The 20070-nt window shown below is 49.7% G+C and overlaps 2 protein-coding genes across 2 annotated transcripts; both read right to left on the reverse strand.

Moving 5' to 3' along the window:
- Positions 1–7921: 7921 nt before the first annotated feature.
- On the reverse strand, positions 7922–10932 carry LOC136287623 (acrosin-like). The gene is made up of 6 exons (XM_066180388.1): positions 10862–10932; positions 10028–10270; positions 9448–9713; positions 9032–9177; positions 8204–8602; positions 7922–8035 (listed from the first exon to the last, which is right to left on the reverse strand). The coding sequence occupies exons 1-6, from the start codon at positions 10930–10932 to the stop codon at positions 7922–7924; spliced, it is 1239 nt and encodes a 412-aa protein (XP_066036485.1).
- Positions 10933–15561: 4629 nt separating this feature from the next.
- LOC136286238 (acrosin-like) lies at positions 15562–17506 on the reverse strand. The gene is made up of 4 exons (XM_066177596.1): positions 17255–17506; positions 16675–16807; positions 16259–16404; positions 15562–15750 (listed from the first exon to the last, which is right to left on the reverse strand). The coding sequence occupies exons 1-4, from the start codon at positions 17504–17506 to the stop codon at positions 15562–15564; spliced, it is 720 nt and encodes a 239-aa protein (XP_066033693.1).
- Between the last annotated feature and the right edge of the window lie 2564 nt (positions 17507–20070).

The raw sequence follows: 20070 nt of genomic DNA on the forward strand, positions 1-20070 counted from the left end.
TGGAAGTGATATCTCTTGCAGAAAGCATTCCTTACTTGAGTAGATAAATGCTGAGAAAGGATGGAAAATTACTTTGCTGTAGCCAGGAGACATAGCCAGGAGGTGTAGGGATTTGCAACTAGAAGTCAGTGCTGCAGAGCCTTTTTTTTTTTTTCTTTTAAGAAAAAAAAAAGTTATTCTTTGCTGAAAAAGACCAATAAAGCAGAGGAAGAACGAGACATTTTCTACCAAACAGCAAGACATCATGACAAACCCTCTACCTACACAGGAGTTCCATTTGGATCCATGACGCAGATCCTGGAACCCATTTGTGCAAGTTATTGGAGCAATCTGGGGACACTGAGTTTGCTGCTCTGCTATCAGCCTTTCCTGCTGGCCGTTTGGTTCACCTCATGATTTGAGTTCACTTATGAACACTTATGAGGTTAACAGCCCTTTAAGAATTTGCTCTTTGTATGTAAAGATGGATTGTATACCCTGAACTCTCTTAATCCCTGGATGCTATAAATCATTGTATGCCCTTGACATGCACAGTTTTTTTGCAAACAAGGCCCATTTGGTGCTCACCTTGAGCGAAGGCACCAACCTCTGGGCTATCTCTGTCCACAGGCTTGTTGCCTTCCCAGACCAGAGATCACCTCTGGGGCACTGGCAACTTCCATTTGACCCATTCCTGACTCCTGTTTGTGTCATTCCTCAGTGCCCTGAATCAGATCAACCTCTTCCTATATGGAAAAACCACAAATAATTTGTTCCAGGGTCAATAGCAGTTCTTACAACAGGTCTTTTTGTCTCATTTTAGAGTTGCTCTTCACCAAAGCTTCTGAGCACAGCGCCTGAAAAATCAGTAACTATAGCAAAGCTGCTAGTAGATGTTTTAGAATGCCTGGTATTTCACACCTTCTTGGGTTGAGTTTTTATCTGCCTTCAGTTTCTTTTTTTTCTTGAGTCCCTTTAATTGATCTAATTGTTTTAGAAAAATATTTTTGTTTTGAGACTATACGTGCTTTGCTATCAGCTTGAGGTACTGCATGCTTGGGTATGTTGTGAGCACTGCAAGGCTGGATGGTCACAGTAAAGGGGGAAGGATCCTTTAGCCTCCAGGGTATGTAGATGTGGCACTTAGGGACAAGATTTACTGGTGGACCTGGCAGTTAGGTTTACAGTTAACCTTGATGATCTTAAAGGTCTTTTCCGAGGTGAACAATTCTATAATTCCGTGATGTGATTACTTCAGCTTTTTCAGTTAGTTCTGTGCCCCACCTGGAGCATTAGAAACCTCTTTTCTCCCAAATGAAAGCTGAAATCACCCTTGAGTTTATTAGGTGGGCTACTTAATAAATCCCTGTAACAAGAGGACACAGTGCCTGCTGCTGGCACTGAGGTTTGTACAAGCAAGGCTGTGAACTCCAAGGGCACAGTGTTGCCTGCATCCAGAGGTGGACAAGATCCTTAAGGACAGTTTAATCTGACAGCAAAAGCTTTATCGCATTGTGAGATTCTGAGACTAATTTTTGCATTTTACACTTCTTGAAGGAGACTGGGAGTTTTACAAGATGAAGAGCTACTGCCTGTTCAGTGAGTTTTCACTCAAGCCTTCCATTGATTTCAGTGGCCTTAAGATATTTATCCTACCTCATTTAACTGTGTTTCAATACCAGCTTGTACCACTCTTATTCTGAGGTTAATTTTAGTTGCAGATATAAAATAGCTTGAAGGACTCTGTCGAATAATCTCCTCTCATAAACCAGGCAAATAAATACACATCATGTAACTGAGCTATTGCCAAACCATAACTACCCCTCAACAGCACAAAGGCACACGGGGATATAGATACTGATGAAAAGGTTTGCTTTCTGTGCCTCTGAGCCCTATGGAAATGATCCCTCTAGTGGGTACTTGGAAAATTAACTGGTGGTGCTGCTCGGCAGTGTGGGAAGCCTAAGGAAGGAACGAATGAAAAATTTGCCCAATGTTATGGGAAAAAGACCCCCAAACAATGAAAGAGACAGATGTATTTTCGTAAAGTTTACCACTGAAATAAAATTTTAAAGTAGTTGTTAAGACAAGTGGTAAACATCACCAAAATGTTAATTCAGTGACTTCTGCAAAAGCCTTTAAAACAATTTTATTTGGATTTTTTTTGTTGAAATAATGAGATTGGTTTTTTATGTGTTACCATGTCCCTGGGAGAAAAAAAGATCAAACTATTCAGAACTTTCTGAATGATCGACAGGGGGAAAAAAAAACCCTGTTGTGATGTCTTCCTTAAGATGAAAGAATAAAGTCTTTTTATGGAAACAACTTTAATTTTTCAAGAGATTTCAAAAATATTTCCAAAAGATTCAAACAATTTCCAAACAGGAAAAAAAGCCAAGATTTCCGCTCCGATTGCAGGCACTACCTGCTTCTAGTCCATCATGTGCATCTTGTTACTGTCATTACTAACAGCACCTCTTAAGAGCAGGGCGTAAAACATCGAGCTTGCTGGCCCCCCTAACTCAGAGGTGTGTTCTGCCTGAGCACAGAATGTGTGACATGCCTGGACAGTGTCCGATGGAGGTCTCAGTGTCTGTTAACTGTAGCTGCCTTGAAAAAATAATTTGTCGCGAACATTTTCTTGTTGCTGTTACTGAGACAAACCTTTGGAATACCGTGGGAGCAGCGAGCTCCTCCCTGTGTGACCCGGTGTATCACTCCACGCTTTCCTGAAGGATCAACAGTGTAAGACTGTGTTGCACCAAGTGTTCCCTTGTGTAAGGATAAATCTGACAGCTTTTGGATAAACATCCAGGTGACCCTAATGCCACCACTGGATCACAGGTCCTGTTGCAGCCTCTTGCTTGGCTCACTGGAAGAAGACATGGCTGCAGACAGGAGTTATGATACCAAAATCTGGTTCCTTTTAGGTTTGTCCTCCATTACTTTTCAACATCTCCGATGTCTAACTCGAGTACTTCCCTTCTCAGGTCCTCCATCCCACAGCTGCTCTGTGCCTCCCACTTGCTGAGGTGTCCTGAGCAAACAGTGGAGCCTGCTCTGCCAGGTGAGCCACAAATCACACCCTTTTCCTGACCCGGTACAAATTCCTGCCTCAAGCCAGCTGGGTGCCTGGCTAATGGCAGACCTCTTGAGCTGTTCTTGTCTGAGCCACATTGCTAACAGCTCTTTTCAAGTGAGAATTTAAAATATTTTTGTTTTCAAGCATCTCTACTTTCAGATTTGAGATGTGAGAAGGTGTTTGTGCACTAGTCAGGCAGCCAGTGGCAATTTCATTCCCCTGCATATGGCTACACAGGTGTGTGCTGATAAGTTGTGCCACTCATGAATCATGCTTGTCCCTGCTGCTGTTCCATGAAGCTTTGGTAGAAGAGAAGTTCCATTCTTTGAACTAAATTGAAGTTTCCACATATAATCCAAAAATGCTTCTGTTCTCCAGATTCATAATTGTGCTCTCTCACTGGAGGGTGTCTGTCTCATTTGGGGGCTAATGTAGCAATGCTCTTTCTTTCATGTTCACAAAATAAAGTTTAATTGACAAGTAAGTCAATGAAAATTACTGTGTATTTGGAGGGCATACAGATAGAAAAAGTAAAAGAAAGGGGGGCCAGAAAAGAAAGACAGTACCTTGTACCTTGTCACCAGCCTGAGGCTGTGTGGTGACTTGATGTCATTACAGAGCCTTGAGTTTCCTTAAATTATAATGTAACTTCAATGAGAGAGGTCAGCATGGGTTTAAGTAATAGTGGAACAGTTCTACCCTTGTGGGTAGCATGAAGAATCCCACTCATGCATTGAATATTAAATGCTCCAGAATAGAGATGTTTGAAGCTCTGACAACAGTTGTAACTTCCCTTGATTGATATGCAATATTAATATTAGTTTGGGTTAAAATCATGTCTAAGCTAAAGGAGTTTGGCATGTTTGTGATTATGGAGTCACTGAAATGTATGGAATCAACTCTTTGTGGGTATTAATCACAGGAAAAATGTTTGGATCACTTATTTAAACTGCTACTGCATTAGAGAAAACTGTTTGTGGAAAAATACTTGTTTTGCAAAGAACTACAAAAGTATTCCATCAAGTTCTGGCTTCAACACACTGGTAAGAGTGCAGTTCCAGTGAGTGATGCTGTTGGAGTTCTCCACTCATCTTTGTAGAGAGGATGCTTTTTTGAGAATTGGGATTTTTTCCTCTTCTAGTCCGTAGGTTTTTCCAAGGTGCAATGGAAACAAAGAGACTCTCATGACTGTTTTAACTGTACTTCATGGGAACCATTTTTTCAGACATTATGCTGAATTCAGCTTCTCATAGAAATCCTGTAGAGGACATTCCATGCCACAGAGAGCAAAACAGTGGGAGTTCAGGAAGCAGTGTCTTATAGTCTGGCAGGATAGCAGGTGACATCCTCCCTCCATCTCTGGCCAGGGGTATCTTGCAGTGATTCTTTCAAGTAGAACATGGCTTGCAGATAGAACACTTTGTTGGTTTTGTAGAGGTTCCTTTGTTGCATGTGGAGACTTTTTTGTTTTGTTGCATATTATTGTTCTGCTAATAAAGGTGCAAGTTTAGTAGCAACTTTTTACTAGAAGGAATTGGATCAGGTTCTTACAGAATTCGTTGGTACAAGTTGTTTTTTTATGAATTTGGGACTCAAATTCAGGGAAATTAAAGCCTAATGTCCTGTTTTGAACAGGTAAAATGAAAACCAGTAAGTTTGCAATGCATTGCCTGCTTATCTGAAGACTTGTAAAATTGACTTCTATACAATCTAGTTTTGCAAACTTCAGTGACCTTCCAGTACCTTCCAGAAGGGAGCCTACAAGAAGGATGGAAAGAGATCATTTACAAGAGAATGCAGTGACAGGACAAGGGGGAATGGGTACAAACTAAAAGAGAGTAGTTTTAGATTAGATATTAGGAAAAAATTCTTTACTGTGAGGGTGGTGAGGCACTGGAACAGCTTTCAAAGAAAAGATGTGGATGCCCCATCCCTGGAAGTGTTCAAGACTAGGTTGGATGGGGCTCTGAACAATCTAATCTAGTGAAGGTGTCCCTGCCCATGTCAGGGGTTGGAACAAGATGATCTTGAAAGTTCTTTCCAACCCAAACCATTACAGAAATAATTACTTTTACATGATATGCAGCCCTAAGTAATCAGCATTATTATGTTAATTAATGTAATGACATGTTTGCGCTAAGGAATAGTTTATATGGGATAATGATGCCCAAACTCTGTTCTTTGATTGTTTTGAGTTGTATATAGTGAACAGGAAGTGAAAGCGATATAAGCAATTATGTGGATGGTGTAAACAATGACAGACCTGACAGACCATGGATTTCAGGGGAGTGCTGTTATATGCCTCAAATGAACTCTTAGGCAGGCAGTTGACTCCAATGACCCAAAGAACCCACAGACCACCTCAAAATACATCACCACAGGGTTTCCCCATGGTTGAGAGTTTTTGTTGGGTTACTGTTTTTATTTTATTTTAATTACAGGTTATACCCTGGCAGAACTAGGGGTGCAATGTAACCTTGTAATTGGCAATCACAAAACTCTGCTCTGCTTTCTAAAATGTTAATAATGTACTCATCAAATGTTCTCAAGATTGCCACGAAGTGGAGCTGATGTGGGGATTTTTGAAGCACTAGTAAAGTTTTGATTCCAAGTACAAAAATTAGCTTAGTTCCACATTTTATTTAGATATGAATTCCTGGTAAATTTTCTCATTGAGCAAGATTGTTGCTTTGCAGGGTTGAGGATATAAAGCCACAATGCATTTCTGAGCAAAGGTGACAATCCAGTCTTTGAAGGTTTCATTGCACTCAGATAACTGTAGTATTGGAAGAACCAGATTTGAAAATATCAGGCTCAAGACAGGGAAGTTTGGCAGAGCAGCCATGTGAGTAGCTGGAAGAACTCCAGGGAACAGACTCTATTTGGGCTAAGTGTTAGCTGAATAAGGCATGACTAATAAGATTTTTTAACAAAGCATTTTTAGAGTCTGTTGAAACCATTTATTTCCCTTGAAGAAAACCAAATATTAGCAAGTTTTCCCACTATTTCTAAAATAAAGCTCATGGTCTCACATTTAGCTTGTGTGGTGGGAAATTGCCTACAGTTCACTTTGGAAACCTTTCACTTTGGAAACCTTTCACTTTGGAAACCTTTCTAGGATTTAATAATCATCAGTGAAATCTAAGGTCATTAACGAAGGTCATTAAGTATTCAGATGTTCTGCCACCTCAGTACAAATGGGTGCCTGCTTTTCATGTCAGCTGGGGTTAGAATGTTGGAGAGCAGAATACTGAATTAATTGAAGAATCAGCATAGATTGAATTACGCTTGTGCAAGATGTAAGTGATTTGGATGGGGAGGGTGGAATTGTTTACTGGGGGATGCAGCAGTGTGGGGAGTGGGCATGTGCTTTAAATGCGTGGGGGCAGGAAAGTGTTTTGGATTGTGGTACTTCTTGAGATAGAGGACAGGTGGAATTTGTGCCATGACAAGAATAATACATGGCATGATAGGTTTTTCTCCTTTTCCTCCAGTGGCTTTGTGTTTTGGTGCTAGGCATAATTCAAAGGGGGACTTTGACTGAGTGCAAATGTATTTCAGCAGGCTACTGATTAAGGGTGTAGCAGTATTGGTTTACTTGGTTTAGACTTAGTAAGTTCTGTAGGTATAGGGCCAGAGAGAATAGTTTAAAAAAGAAACCATAGATTTAGAGTAGATATAAGGGAGAGATTCTTCACTATGAGAATGATGAGGCTCTGGATAGGTTGCCTCGAGAAGTTGTGGATGTTCCATCCCTGGCCGGGCGGGATGGAGAGAAGCACAGAGCCGGACGGGCGAGGGGTCACCGGAGGTTCGGGACTGGCGCCCCTGGTACCGCAGGAAGGAGAATGTCTCGGCCCAGAGCCACTGCGGAGCAGAGCCGGCGGCCAGGTGTCCGGAGCTCAGAGGGGCAGCGCGGTGCAGCCGAGCTTGTTTCCCGGGGGAGGGAGGAGACCGGAGCTGGGGTCAGATCTGAGCGAAGCTGAGGCAGGCCCGCCGGTACCGGGTGGGAAGGGATGTCCGAGTAAGAGATAAAGAGCTGGGGTTGGTGCTTGTCCTGGCTGCAACCAGCTCGGCTATGAGAGCCTTCGGCTTCCCTCAGCACCGAACGACCACGAGATATGGAAATTCAGGTTTGCTTGTGTTTATGAGTGTCACAGCTCAAGGTGTGTTCTGTGTGTGGGATTTTCAACTCCCCCCTTAACTTTTCCTCTTCCATTTGGATTTTTAGAGAACAAAGCACATTTCCGGCACCAGTGAGATGTGAAAATGGGATCAGATAAATGAAAAAATACAAGTAGTAGCACTGGTATCTGCACTGCAAAGCACAACGCCTATTTTGTCACTGAGGAGAGAGGGAAATGACATAAGCAGTGTCAGTGTTGTAAAAAAGCAACACTCTTCTCACAAATGGTTACTGTGTGAGGAATTTATCTTGAGTACAGTGAGGCAGTAATATCTCCTAGGAGTTTTCAACAAATACTGGAGCCTTAACAAAAATATTTTCCTATCCTCTTCCTACGCTTGACGTACCAAATTCCTGAAGCCCATGGTGGCTCAGAGCACTTTCCTCTCTGACCAGGCACTTCGGAGTACTTTGGATTCACTCTATCCCTTTGTGCCCAATGGGTCTTGCCCAGGAGTTCGAATTACACCAAAAAACTGATTCACTTTGAGCACAGGTAATTTTATTTCAACAACTTAGTCAACTCCAGTGTTTGCCTGCACACAGGAGAGGAGTGTGGGCAGGACAGAGCAAGTTTTTGACACTGAGGCTGCCTTTGGATCAGCAGGCATTGCCCCAGCAGGAAATGGTTGCAGTGCACTGCAGTGTACTCTGGATCCTGTCTGTCCTGCTGCTCAAGCTGTATTTTGTCCAAGGACCTGACGAAGGAGCTTCTTCGCCTTAGTAAAGAAATCTATCAGCTTGTTGAGTGGAAATGGGCAGGAGCTAACCTCACCCAGTGGTGTTGGCTTAGGAGTGGGGGCCACTGTCGGCAAAGGCTTTCGAGAGGGGATTGGTGTTGGCAATGGCTTATGAATGGGGGGTTGTGCTGGCCATGGTTTATGAGTGGGAAGTGCTGTTGGCAATGGCTTATAAGTAGGGGGTCGTGTTGGCCATGGCTTATGAGTGGGAAATGCTGTTGGCAATGGCTTATAAGTAGGGGGTTGTGTTGGCCATGGCTTATGAGTGGGAACTGCTGTTGGCAATGGCTTATAAGTAGGGGGTCGTGGTGGCCATGGCTTAAGAGTGGGAAATGCTGTTGGCAATGGCTTAGAAATGGGGGGTCGTGGTGGCCACGGCTTCGGAGTTGGTAGGTGGGCAGTCATAAAATGACTCCAGGATTGTGATGTTGGAGAACCCCTTCCAACTGTGTTTGTGCCTGTGTTGACCAGGATCCAGTCATAGAAGTGCTGAATGGATGTATAGACTCCAGGCTGCCTTGCTCTGGCACAGCCTCTTCCCCAGCTCGACACTCCGACAACCCACCAGTACTCAGCTTTTTTGTCCTGGCACATGAGAGGACCACTGCTGTCACCCTGCAATAGAGCAGAGAGGATTAAGGTGGTGTTGAGTGGCCCCTGCCAGCACTGGGGCTGTCTCCTCCTCTCTCACAGCCCCTGCCAGAACTGTATTCCAGGCAGAGGAAGGCTCTGCTCAGGGGCTGAAGCTTCCAGAGGCTTGGCTGTGAATGCCTTGGGATCCTGTAGAGTAGGGCCCTCTCTGCACAAGGCAGGAGTCCCGGATGTGCAGGGGATGGATGTTTGGCACCTGGACCTCTGTCTGCACTACCAAGAGCACTAGCTGGGCATTCTGGCACAAGGTGGGCACTGGGCAAGCAGGAATGGATGGGGAGTGTGCGGGAAGGGGGCTGGGAGGGTGACTGAGTGTCTGGGCAAAGCAGGCCCTGGGCTGTGTTGGGGCGGTGCTGCCAGGGCTGCTGGGGGCTGAGAAGCTCATGCTCCTACCTGGCAGGTGTCAATGCCGCCCTGTGGGTAACCAGCACACAAGTTGTGGGTGTGGATTTTCCCTGCATACCAGCCACTGTTGTTGCAGAGCTGGAGATCCATGAGCTGGACCTTGGCCTCCTGCAGGTGATCACTTGAACCTGGAGCTGTGAGCAGAGAAAGGTATAAGTTCTGAGCACCATGTTGCCCATTCTCCTCTCCTGACTTGGGAAAGGCACCCTCTTCCGTGGACTTTGGCTTTTCTTCTGCAGAGACACTGGGGCACGGTATCCCTGCTGCCTGCCTTTGGGGAGTAGGCCAGGCCCATCTCTGCACAGGGTATGTCCTTCAGCCTGGCTTTGGCCTCTGCTGTGAGGAAGCCCAAACCCTCTCCCCAGTGTGCTGAGATGGCTCAGGAGTTGCTCTTGAGAACTCACCTCTTGCAGTGGTGGCACCCCAGCCAGCCACCCAGCAGTTTTGTAGCTGTGACACTGTCAGTGGGGCATCACGAACACAGGCCAGCTGGATGTAGGGGCTGCACTGGACAGGATGATCCAACTCCAGCAGGGCAATGTCATAACTCATGTCAGCAGGATTGTAGTACTGGTGTATCACCACCTGCTTGACACTGCGCATTTGTGCCCCATGGCCTGGCTGAGTCAACTGGGTGGCCCCAATGACCACGTACAGCATGTTGAGGTTACTGGAAAGAAGACGGAGAGAGGGCTGAGAGGGAGCAGGGCCATGTACCATGGCAGCCCAGCAGCTGCCTCTCCTCTGCTTGGCAAGGCAGAGAGGGCGCAGTGCTCTGGCAGGTGCGAGTGCCCTCGCACACATTGGGCTGGGGGAATGTCGAGCTGGAGGCTGCTAGGAAGCCTTGGCACAAGCCCAGGCTTCTCCTGAGCACTGTGGCAGCTGGGCTGCCTGAGAGGAAAGGGGATGGGAGTAGCAGGTGGTGCTGCTGACAGGGCACCTGCTGGTGTAGCGAGGGTGTCCCCATTCCCTGGTCTGCCTTACTCAAGCTTATCGAAGCAGTGGGCCGCTGTGAGGACCCACTGAGTGCTGATGAGAGACCCTCCACACAGGTGTCCCAGATCTGGTAGCCAGGGATGCTGGATGCTGACAATCCATGGCCAGGACCCTGGCAGTGCACCTGCACCACCAACGATGCGTGTCATGCTGTCATCATAAGCCATGTTGCCGTAGTAGTAAGTCATGAGTCTGTAGTCAGACACCACGGCTCGGAGGCCGCAGGTCCCTCTGCAAAGAGAAGGTAATTTCCATGCTGTTGTAATTCTCTACGGGAATGGTTTCTCCCTTCTGACCCCCTGGAGTTTCCTTACCAACTAGAATGACCCTTCCTTCCTCCTCTGATCCCATTGGCTATGGTCCAACTATCTTTTCCCTGAGCAGGGGCCTATATAATGCCTCGCCTTTCCTTGCTCCTGCTCTTTCCCCCCTGGAATTTCGAAGAATAAACGCCAGGGACAAAGGTCCTGGGGAAAGGGCCTCTTCTGATATTTTTATCTTGTCCTTGATAAAAATTCCCTCCAAAGCCTCCTAATAACTGAGTAATCTCAAGACCCTGGGGGTGTGCAGGGGATATTTTTACATCATGCTGCTGCGTGGCCTGCTGTGGCTCAGGCTGAAGCTCAGCCCTCTGCCCTCCCCACAAGGGTTTGCGGGCACAGCAGGCCAGGGAAGCCCACGGGATGTTTGTCTGTCCAAGGAACTGAGGCTTCCCCGTGGTGGGTGGGAGGCTGTGGGCCAGCCATGGGGGCCAGGCGGGTCCCCTCCAGGGAAGGCCCCAAGTGTTGCCATGGCTCCCTCCCAGGGCCTGGGGCCACTTACCCACAATTGTCCCATGTCCCGAGTGCCAGCCCGGCCACGGTCAGCAGGACGAGGAGGCCGAGCCAATTCATGGCTGCCAGAGGCACGTGCCAGCTGCAAGCACTGAGGGCTCCGTGCAGCAGCACAGCCACAGCCGCAGTGCCCGGCAGCAGCCGCGCTGCCCGTGGTGCCCTCGGCCCCGGGGCTGATGTCACTGAGGGCTGGGTTCCGTGTTTGGGGCGCTGTGGGGGCCTGTGCAACCGGGGCCCACTGGGGGAGGGGCAACACTGAATCCATCAGCCATGGAATGGTTTGGGGTGGAAGGGAGCTTGGAAATCACATAGCTCTGACTTCCTGCCATTGGTAGGGATGGATAGTTTGTACTGGAGAAGTTTGCTCTTCTGAGCCTGGCTCAGAAGCTGCCGTTGAACAATCTGAGGGAGGATGGGACACTGAAGTACTAAGTCTTCATCAACAGGACCTGACTGAGGCAGGAACAAGAGCTCTTGATCAAAAGTTGGCCTCTGCGTGAACCTGCCAACCAAATGTTATCGAGATCCGCTCCTCGGCAAAACGTGGATTTGCCTTTCCCTAATCAGAAACTGGACAAGGCCACATCTGGCCTTCTTTTGGGATGTAGGATCACAGACAATTTCCTTGGTTCCTCCTAGAGTCCTCCAAGGCCTTGGGAGCATCCCAAGAAGAGAAAAAAAACCAGATGCCCCTGCACTAGATGTTATGGTAGCTTGTTTATTCAACAGTATAAAGGTGGGCCTCTCTCACAGCCCAGTCAGAAACCTCCTTGCCTGTAGGGGAAGGCACCTGCGGGATTTCCCAGTTGGCTGGGAGCGGTTCTCCAGTCCTTCACTGTGACTGCCACTGGCTTCCCCCACTTGATGGGCAGACCTGCATGATGGTCAAGGATTAGGGTAACTTGTGATGTGTCTTTCTTCATCACTGTAGGCAGTCTTTTATAGTAATGATTAGGTGCATTGCTTAGCTTATCCTTTTCCCATTGGTTGCGGTTTTGAATTGCAGTAAATGACATTTATTCCTGAAGTTGGTGTCTGCGTCTTCTGTGCTGACCTTGCCTACATGAAAAACAGGCATCCACAGCTGCTCTGGGCAACCCATGCCAGTATCCGTGCAGCCTCACAGTCAAGAATTTCTTCCCAATATCTCATATGAAGCCACCCTCTGTCACTGTAAAGCCATTGCCCTTGTCCTTTGAGGACCTGCCCCTGTAAGAAGGGCTGCTCTCTGCTGCTTTCTTTAGGCCCCTCTTCTTGCAGGATGAGGCTGCGCAGTCTCTGAGGCCAGCAGCTGCTGAGGAATCCATTTGGGGCAGGGAGCTGGTTGTGCGGCTGCAGTGCCAGCTGCAGATTGAGCTCTGGCTGGTGGGAGTCTGGGACCAGAGACTGCCACCCTTTGCATGGCAGAGGGCACAGGGTGCTGTGGCACAGGCCAGGGATTTGAACGGACCCTGAGTGCTGCAGCAGGAGCCGGTGGCTCTTTATGGAATGTGACATCTGTGAGTCTGCTGGGGCAAAGAGTCCTGAGGTTGAATGGGTACGGATACCCGCTCTGACTGGCTGAGAGCGGTGTGGGGAGGGAATCAAACGGGTCACCCATCAGCTTGTTGCAGTCACCTGTGCCTCTGGAATGGTCACACAGGGGAGATCCCTCAGCATTTTGGCAGCCCAGATGGGACCGAAGGACAGTCCTGCTGGAGCCTCCGTCCTGTCACAGCAGGTACTGCTGAGTTCACCTGGGATCTTTAGAGCAGGAAGGAGCCATGGGAGGAGTGTTCTAATTCCATGCGCAGAGTCTGTGTAAATTATAAGCATGGAATTGAGCCTCTCTCTTGTGGCGGCATTTGCTGCAGATTTGGTGAAGTCATGGGTAGCGGGTGAAGAAGGTGCGCGCAGCACGATCAGTGTAAGGTGGCCACGGAGGAGTTGTGGAGGCCCCCGTAAGTTGTGAGGTAGAGGGGCTCGAGTCTCTGCTTGAAGGCTTTTGCAGACAGGCACAGGGAGAACCTTGCGTCCCTCGTGCCGCAAAATGGGTGCTAGAGCACACACAGAAGGGGGTGGAAATCCCTTCTTGGCATGCAGAAGAGGGTTTCACATGCATCAAGGTGTCTGATGTGATGGGAAATATCCCTGTTTTAGGTGAGGACATGTCTGTGGCCAAAGTTGTAGAGAACTGGGAGAAACTCTTATGGGCAGCAGAATTTTGCACAACAAGGTCGTGCCAGGATGACTGGGCAGCTCTAAGCTTGTCTCCCCTCTGGGCAGGGTAATGACCAGCCCCAACCCTGAGTGACACTCTTGGACTCGGTGTCTTTAGTGAGCAGGCAGCCCCTGAAATTTGCTTCAGCAAAGATTTGAAGAATCTTATGCCAGGGTGGCGGGGCCAAGTACAGATGTGGCATGATTGTTCTCAGCACGGCCCATCTTGATTAATACAAAGGGAAGAATGCCACATGCCGTGAGACAGGACTCCATTTGCCTGGAACCCAAGAAGAATGTCCAGAAGCAGACGGAGTGACACCTAGCCCAAGGCATTTTGAAGCCTTCCATTAATGCGGACGTTCAGAGCTGCAACGGCTAGCTCGGTCCCGAACACGCATTAATGGGTACAACTCCGGTACCTTCTTGCTGTGTGAGCCCTGGCCCTCAGGCAGAAGTGTGGCTTCGGCGTGGAAGAAAGGCAGACTCTCACGTGGGTGACAAGATGGGTCTATTGCTGCCAGCTGGCCAGGTGAAAAATGACTTCTCTGGGCTCTCCTTGACCTTAAGTACCAGGGGTGTGGAAAGGGGCAGGGATTAGCCCAGGACCAATACCATGTGGGGTGGGAATTACCAAGACAAAAAGACAGCACACAGGGCATCTGATACATAATACAGGGCGGGGAAGTCAGAGGCTCTGCCAATCACCCCAGCCCCCCACCGGAGTCTGGGCAGGGTTGCAGGGAGATGGGCAGGAGCCACAACTAGGGAAAAACCAAAGGGGTTAGAACACGGGCTAATCTGGAACAAACCATTCTGCATAAAATTGCACAGTAATAATTTTCGCACCGCAACATTCCATTATATTTAGAAAGTCAATGTTCGCTTGCCTTCACCTGGAACAGACAGCAACTGCCTTCAACAAGTCTTCCCCATGGCATTACGCTATCATTTTTTCTTTGCCCGTCCCAGCACCCCAAATATCGAGGTTTGACTGAAAAGAGTCTAAATTCTGGGGCAAATTTGAACCGTTTGTAGAGGATTTGTTAATTAGTGAGTCGAGATAAGAAGGTTCTTGCCCATCCTGTGGTGCTTATGTGCAGCACTCAGACAAAGAAGCACAGCAAGCTGCAGTTTGTGTCTGTGCAGCTGGATCTTTGACTGCTCCTTCTCTCCATTTGCCAGACTTACACAGCAGCCTCATCTTCCTTGACTCCTCCCTGTCTCTGCCTTTGTCTCCTCCCAAATATGGAGCCACGCCCAGGGATCTTTTTCCCATGGCTCCCAGGCTTGGCCCTCCCTGCCTGTGAGCAGCCTTGCTGTTGCAGCTGCTGTTGGCCCACTCACTTTGGCCTTCCAGGGCATTCCTGGTGTGCTCTCCTGCTGTTTCTGCCAGGTTCCTCTCCCCAGAATGAGCCCAGCTCTTCCTTTGAATATCTGTGAAGTGTGACCACCTAGCACATCAGTCCCCCTTTACTCCCTGTGAACTCTGGCTCTGCCTTAGGGCACTGGTGATGCCTTGAGCTTTAGCTTTCGTATTTTTAGGTTCTGTGCTGCTTCGGGGTGTAGTTCTGAGCCTCGCATTAAGTGCCAGTAGGCTCTTTTTATAGAGGAAGCAGACAAACAAATCCTTTTCCTGCTGAGGACCGAGGGCAACTTTCAGGCCAACAGCATAAACAACAGCGGACTGAAGAGAGAAAACAAGAAGGATGAGACCCCACCAGCTGAAGCTGTAATTGGACAATTAAACCCCAATATGCAAATGGACCAAAACCTATAAAAACGTAAGATCTTGTGACCCGTCAGCCATTTTGTGGCCATTATTTGTCCAACTTTGTGGATAGCCCCGATCAGGCTCCTGTCCTGGCCAAGGTGGATTCTGCAGGCCTTTCAAGAAATACCTACTTTATTTTTTTATCTCTGTCCAATCTCTGCTTCACGTCAGCCTTCCCAGCCATCACTGGCAGTCCACTCAGGAGGCAGGAGTTTCCCTTGTCATGCTTGGGACTGTCTCTGGTCTCTTCTCTTTGCCCAAGCTTACACCGGGCCCTAAATCATCAGCCCATGGGCATTTGAGCACTGTCCCCAAGGTGTCTGCTTTTGTCCTATCCCCTTCCTGGGCTTGGCGTACCGGCTTCCTCCAGCCCATGGTGGCTCAGAGCCCTCTGCTCTCTGACCAGGCACACTGGTGCTCTTTGGAGCCACTCTGTCCCTTCGTGCCTCAGGCTCATTCTGCAGGTGCCGAATGTGGCACTTGTTGCCCTTCCCAGGAATTGGAATGACACTGAAAAGACGGCTCCCTGTGAACAAAGGGAACTTTATTTCAACAGTTAGATCAACTCCAGTGTTTGCCTGCACACAGGAGAGAAATGGGGGCGGGGCAGAGCAGGGTTTTGGCACTGAGGCTGCCTTTGGATCAGCAGGCATTGCCCCAGCAGGAGATGGTCGCGGTGCACTGCAGCCTGCCCTGGATCCTGCCTGTCCTGCTGCTCAGGAAGCCCTTTCAGCTGTGTGGAACGCACGGATGTTGTAGTCAATCCAGTGATAGAAGTGCCGAGTGGAGGTGTAGATTCCAGGCCGCTTTGGTCTGGCGCAGCCTTCTCCCCAGCTGGTTAAGCCGACAACCCACCAGTACTCAGCGGTGTTGTCCTTGCACATGAGAGGACCACCACTGTCACCCTGCAATAGAGCAGAGAGGATTAAGGTGGCGTTGAGTGGCCCCTGCCAGCACTGGGGCTGTCTCCTCTTCTCTCACAGCCCCTGCCAGAACTGTATTCCAGGCAGAGGAAGGCTTTCCTCAGAGGCTGGAGCCTCCAGAGCCCTGGCTGTGAATGGCTTGGGGTCCTGGAGGGTAGGGCTCTCTCTGTCCTCTCTGCACAAGGCAGGAGTCCTGGATGTGCAGAGGATGGATGTTTGGCACCAGGATCTCTGCGCTGCCAAGACCACCAGCTGGGCTGTCTGGGCTTTCTGGCACAAGGGGGGCACTGGGCAAGTAGGAGTGGATGGGGAGGGTGTAGGAAGCCCCCCCAGCAGCTGGGGGCGGGGGGGGGGGGGGGGGGGGGAGCTGGGGCTGGGAGGGTGACCGGGCGAACTGGCCGGGGCAAAGCAGACCCTGGGCGGTGTTTGGGCAGTGCTGCCAGGGCTGCTGATGCTGCTGGGGGCTGAGAGGCTCGTGACACATTCATACCTGGCAGGTGTCGATGGTGCCCTGTGGGTAACCAGCGCACAAGTTGTAGGGGTGGACTTGCCCTGCATACCAGGCTGTGCTGTTGCAGAGCTGGGAATTGATGAGCTGGACCTTGGCCTCCTGCAGGCGACCACTTGAACCTTGAGCTGGGAGCAGAGAAAGCAATAAGCCCTCAGCATCCCCGTGTCAGTTCTCCTTGCCTGTCTGAGGGGAGGAATCCCTGTCCCTTGGGCACGGCTTTCCCTCTGCAGAGGCACTGGGGCATGGTGTCCCTGCTTCCTGCCTTTGGGGAGCAGGCCAGGCCCACCTCTGCACCGGGGTACGTCCTTCAGCCTGGCTTCGGTCTCTGCTGTGAGGAAGCCCAAACCCTCTCCCCAGTGCACTTAGCTGGCTCAGGTTTCACTCCTGGAACTCACCTCTTGCAGTGGTGGAACCCCAGCCAGCGATCCAGCAGTTGTCGAGCTTTGAGACTTCTAGGGCGGGGTCAGCCAGACAGGCCAGCTGGATGTAGGCGCTGCACTGGACAGAACCGTCCAGTTGCAGCAGGGCAATGTCGTAGCTGAAGTCGGCACGCCTGTAGTAGGGGTGAACCACCACCTGCTTCACGTTGCGAACTACAGCCCCAGGGCCCGGCTGAGTGAACTCGGTAGCTCCAAGCACCACATACAGCATGCTGATGTCACTGGAAAGAAGACGGAGAGAGGGCTGAGAGGGAGCAGGGCCACGTAGCACAGCAGCCCAGCGGCTGCCTCTCCTCTGCTTGGCAAGGCAGAGAGGGCGCAGTGCTCTGGCAGGTGCGAGTGCCCTCGCACACATTGGGCTGGGGGAATGTCGAGCTGGAGGCTGCTAGGAAGCCTTGGCACAAGCCCAGGCTTCTCCTGAGCACTGTGGCGGCTGGGCTGCCTGAGAGGAAAGGGGATGGGAGTAGCAGGTGGTGCTGCTGACAGGGCACCTGCTGGTGTAGCGAGGGTGTCCCCATTCCCTAGTCTGCCTTACTCCAACTTGTCGAAGCAGTGGGCCGCTGTGAGGACCCAATCGGCAGTGATGAGAGACCCTCCACACCAATGGCCCAGGCCTGGATGTTGGATGCTGACGATCCAGGGCCAGGATGCTTCCAGAGCGCCTACTCCACCCACAACGCGCGTCATGCCGTAGTCGTAAGCTTCGTTGCCGGTGGAATAAGTCGTGGAGCTGTAGTCGGGTTGCGGAGCGCGGAGGCCGCAGGAACCTCTGCAAGCAGAAAGTCATTTCCACGCTGCTGCGTGGCCTGCTGTGGCTCAGGCTGAAGCTCAGCCCTCTGCCCTCCCCACAAGGGTTTGCGGGCACAGCAGGCCAGGGAAGCCCACGGGATGTTTGTCTGTCCAAGGAACTGAGGCTTCCCCGTGGTGGGTGGGAGGCTGTGGGCCAGCCATGGGGGCCAGGCGGGTCCCCTCCAGGGAAGGCCTCAAGTGTTGCCATGGCTCCCTCCCAGGGCCTGGGGCCACTTACCCGCAGGGGTACGGTATGCCGTGGGCCAGCCCGGCCACGGTCAGCAGGACGAGGAGGCCGAGCCAATTCATGGCTGCCAGAGGCACGTGTCAGCTGCAAGCACTGAGGGCTCCGTGCAGCAGCACAGCCACAGCCGCAGTGCCCGGCAGCAGCCGCGCTGCCCGTGGTGCCCTCGGCCCCGGGGCTGATGTCACTGAGGGCTGGGTTCCGTGTTTGGGGCGCTGTGGGGGCCTGTGCAACCGGGGCCCACTGGGGGAGGGGCAACACTGAATCCATCAGCCATGGAATGGTTTGGGGTGGAAGGGAGCTTGGAAATCACATAGCTCTGACTTCCTGCCATTGGTGGGGATGGATAGTTTGTACTGGAGAAATTTGGTCACAGCCTGGCTCAGAAGGTGTCATTGAACAATTCAACAATTCGAGGGATGAGGGAACCAAAGCTGCTAGGGGCAAGGCATACCAGTTCCTCAGTATCATCACAGTCAAGAATTCCTTCCCAGTATCCCATCTAAAGCAACCCTCTTTCACTGTAGAGCCACTGTCCCTTGTCCTATCAGTCGCTGCCCTTGTAAGAAGGCTCCCTGCAGCTTTCTTTAGGTCCCTTATCTTGCTGGATGAGGTTGTGCAGGCCCTGGGGCAGGCAGTGGCTTTCTCCTGTCACAGCCTGCTAATATCACAGAGAACACCTAGCATGCCAGCACATTTTTATGAGTAAGGTGTAGTGGTTGGCCTATGCAAATGAGGAGGAGTTACTAAGTATGTTAGGGAGAAATTCTGTTAACAGTTACAGTTCTTTTGATATGTACTTTTGTTGTTCCAATATGGTTTTAACCCTTTTCTGGTCTCCCCTCTGCTTTTGTGGTTACTGCCTGGCAGCGCTGGCTGACAGGGATGTAAAAACATGTCAGGGAGGGTGTACATCTGCCCCTGGTAAGAGGCGGCAGGAAGTTGGTGACACTTGTTGCTGGGAGGCCTGGCAGGGTAACATGGCACCACAAATCAGGATACAAGAAGGGTTCCACCAATGAAAGGCATGAAAGGACTGACTGACATGCCTTGGGAGGAGCCAACTTTACATATAAGGAAGAGTCCATGTATCCTGGGAAGAGCCAAGTATACGTATCTGGGCAAGGCACGGACTGTGGGAGGTGCTGGAAGGACATTATAGAGACTGCTCATGAATATTAATGAGGCTGATGCTGTTCTCAGGCATATAAAATGCGGAGATGCCATTTTGTGAGCTGAGCTTCTGGTGAGCAGAAAGAGGCTGACTGTGTGCTCAGTGCTGTCTGCCTTGCTTTGCAATTTCAACGGGTTCTAATTAAATTTTATTTACTCATTCCCACCCAGGGTTTGAGTCATTTTTAACAACGCCCTCTTTGAAATTTCACTGCCTCCCTACACTCTGCAGACTTTTTCCCACAAGATTCTTCCCAAAACAGAATCACTCTGGAACAGGGCTTCTACAGGAAGCATGTATGCACTTGGGTAAGGAGCCAATCCAGTCACAGCCACAGTGGATGAGCAGGGAAGTGCCAAAACTGTATCATTCTTCCTGCAACAGGTACAGTGAAATGCACGTGCAGCACAGTCTGAGCTGGTCATATCAGCCACAGAAATGCCCTCTGGCATGCTCCATTCTCCTTGTCCTGGACTGGTTGCCATAAAGTGGACAATGGTGCCGTTGCCCCATTGCAGAGGAAGTGGGGATCTAGCCAAGCCAATTTTGTTAGTATCACCTATAGTGATACTGGCTGCCTTGAACTAAAATACAGAGTAAACATGGAACAATCTTGGTAAAACTCCATAGTTTGTGTAAATGGAAACCTTTTGTTCCCTTGTTTTCCAGACATAACTGTAGTTTACCACACTTGGATAGTGAACATTTAAGAAGCAAGAGGAACAAAGTAAAATAAATTTAAAAGTAAAATAATTTAATTAGAAGCTGTCATATTCTTGTGTGTTCAGGTAATCAGCCAAAAATGGCAGCAGAGGAGACCAGGTGAAAGGAGTAACACATCTACTTCTTTCTCTGACAGTGAACTCGTTGTCAAGAACAGGCACTTGGGTGTCGGCTCCAGAAACCCCCACATCCTCTTACCTGTTGTGCCCATCAGCAGGCTCACAGAGATGAATATCCATCACACTGCAGATCGATTGATGGCTGATGGAAAACCATTCCCAGAGTCATGCCTGGTCTGAGTTCTCCTGTTGTTTCCCCACTGACAGAGTGTCTGTTTCTGAGCATCACCTTCCATGAAAGAGACATGTCAATAAGAGGCCTTGGGAGACCAAGGCTGGGAAGGATCTGGGTTGCAGGAAAC

Source organism: Chamaea fasciata, unplaced genomic scaffold (assembly GCF_029207755.1).
Source record: "Chamaea fasciata isolate MVZ Bird 193981 ecotype frontalis unplaced genomic scaffold, bChaFas1.0.hap1 SCAF_3, whole genome shotgun sequence".
NCBI classification, from domain to species: Eukaryota; Metazoa; Chordata; class Aves; order Passeriformes; family Sylviidae; genus Chamaea; species Chamaea fasciata.

Bases quoted from the DNA above. Each gene is read 5' to 3' on its own strand.
- LOC136286238 (XM_066177596.1), bottom strand. From the start codon at position 17,506: ATGACTTTCTGCTTGCAGAGGTTCCTGCGGCCTCCGCGCTCCGCAACC. The intron at 16,808-17,254 runs GTAAGGCAGACT...AGCTACGACATT, and splicing joins CACTGCTTCGACAAGTTGGA to GCCCTGCTGCAACTGGACGG. The intron at 15,751-16,258 runs GTATGAATGTGT...GCTCTATTGCAG, and splicing joins GCACCATCGACACCTGCCAG to GGTGACAGTGGTGGTCCTCT.
- LOC136287623 (XM_066180388.1), bottom strand. From the start codon at position 10,932: ATGAATTGGCTCGGCCTCCTCGTCCTGCTGACCGTGGCCGGGCTGGCA. The intron at 10,271-10,861 runs GTAAGTGGCCCC...TTCTCTTTGCAG, and splicing joins GGGACATGGGACAATTGTGG to AGGGACCTGCGGCCTCCGAG. The intron at 8,603-9,031 runs GTAGGAGCATGA...GCTCTATTGCAG, and splicing joins GCGGCATTGACACCTGCCAG to GGTGACAGCAGTGGTCCTCT.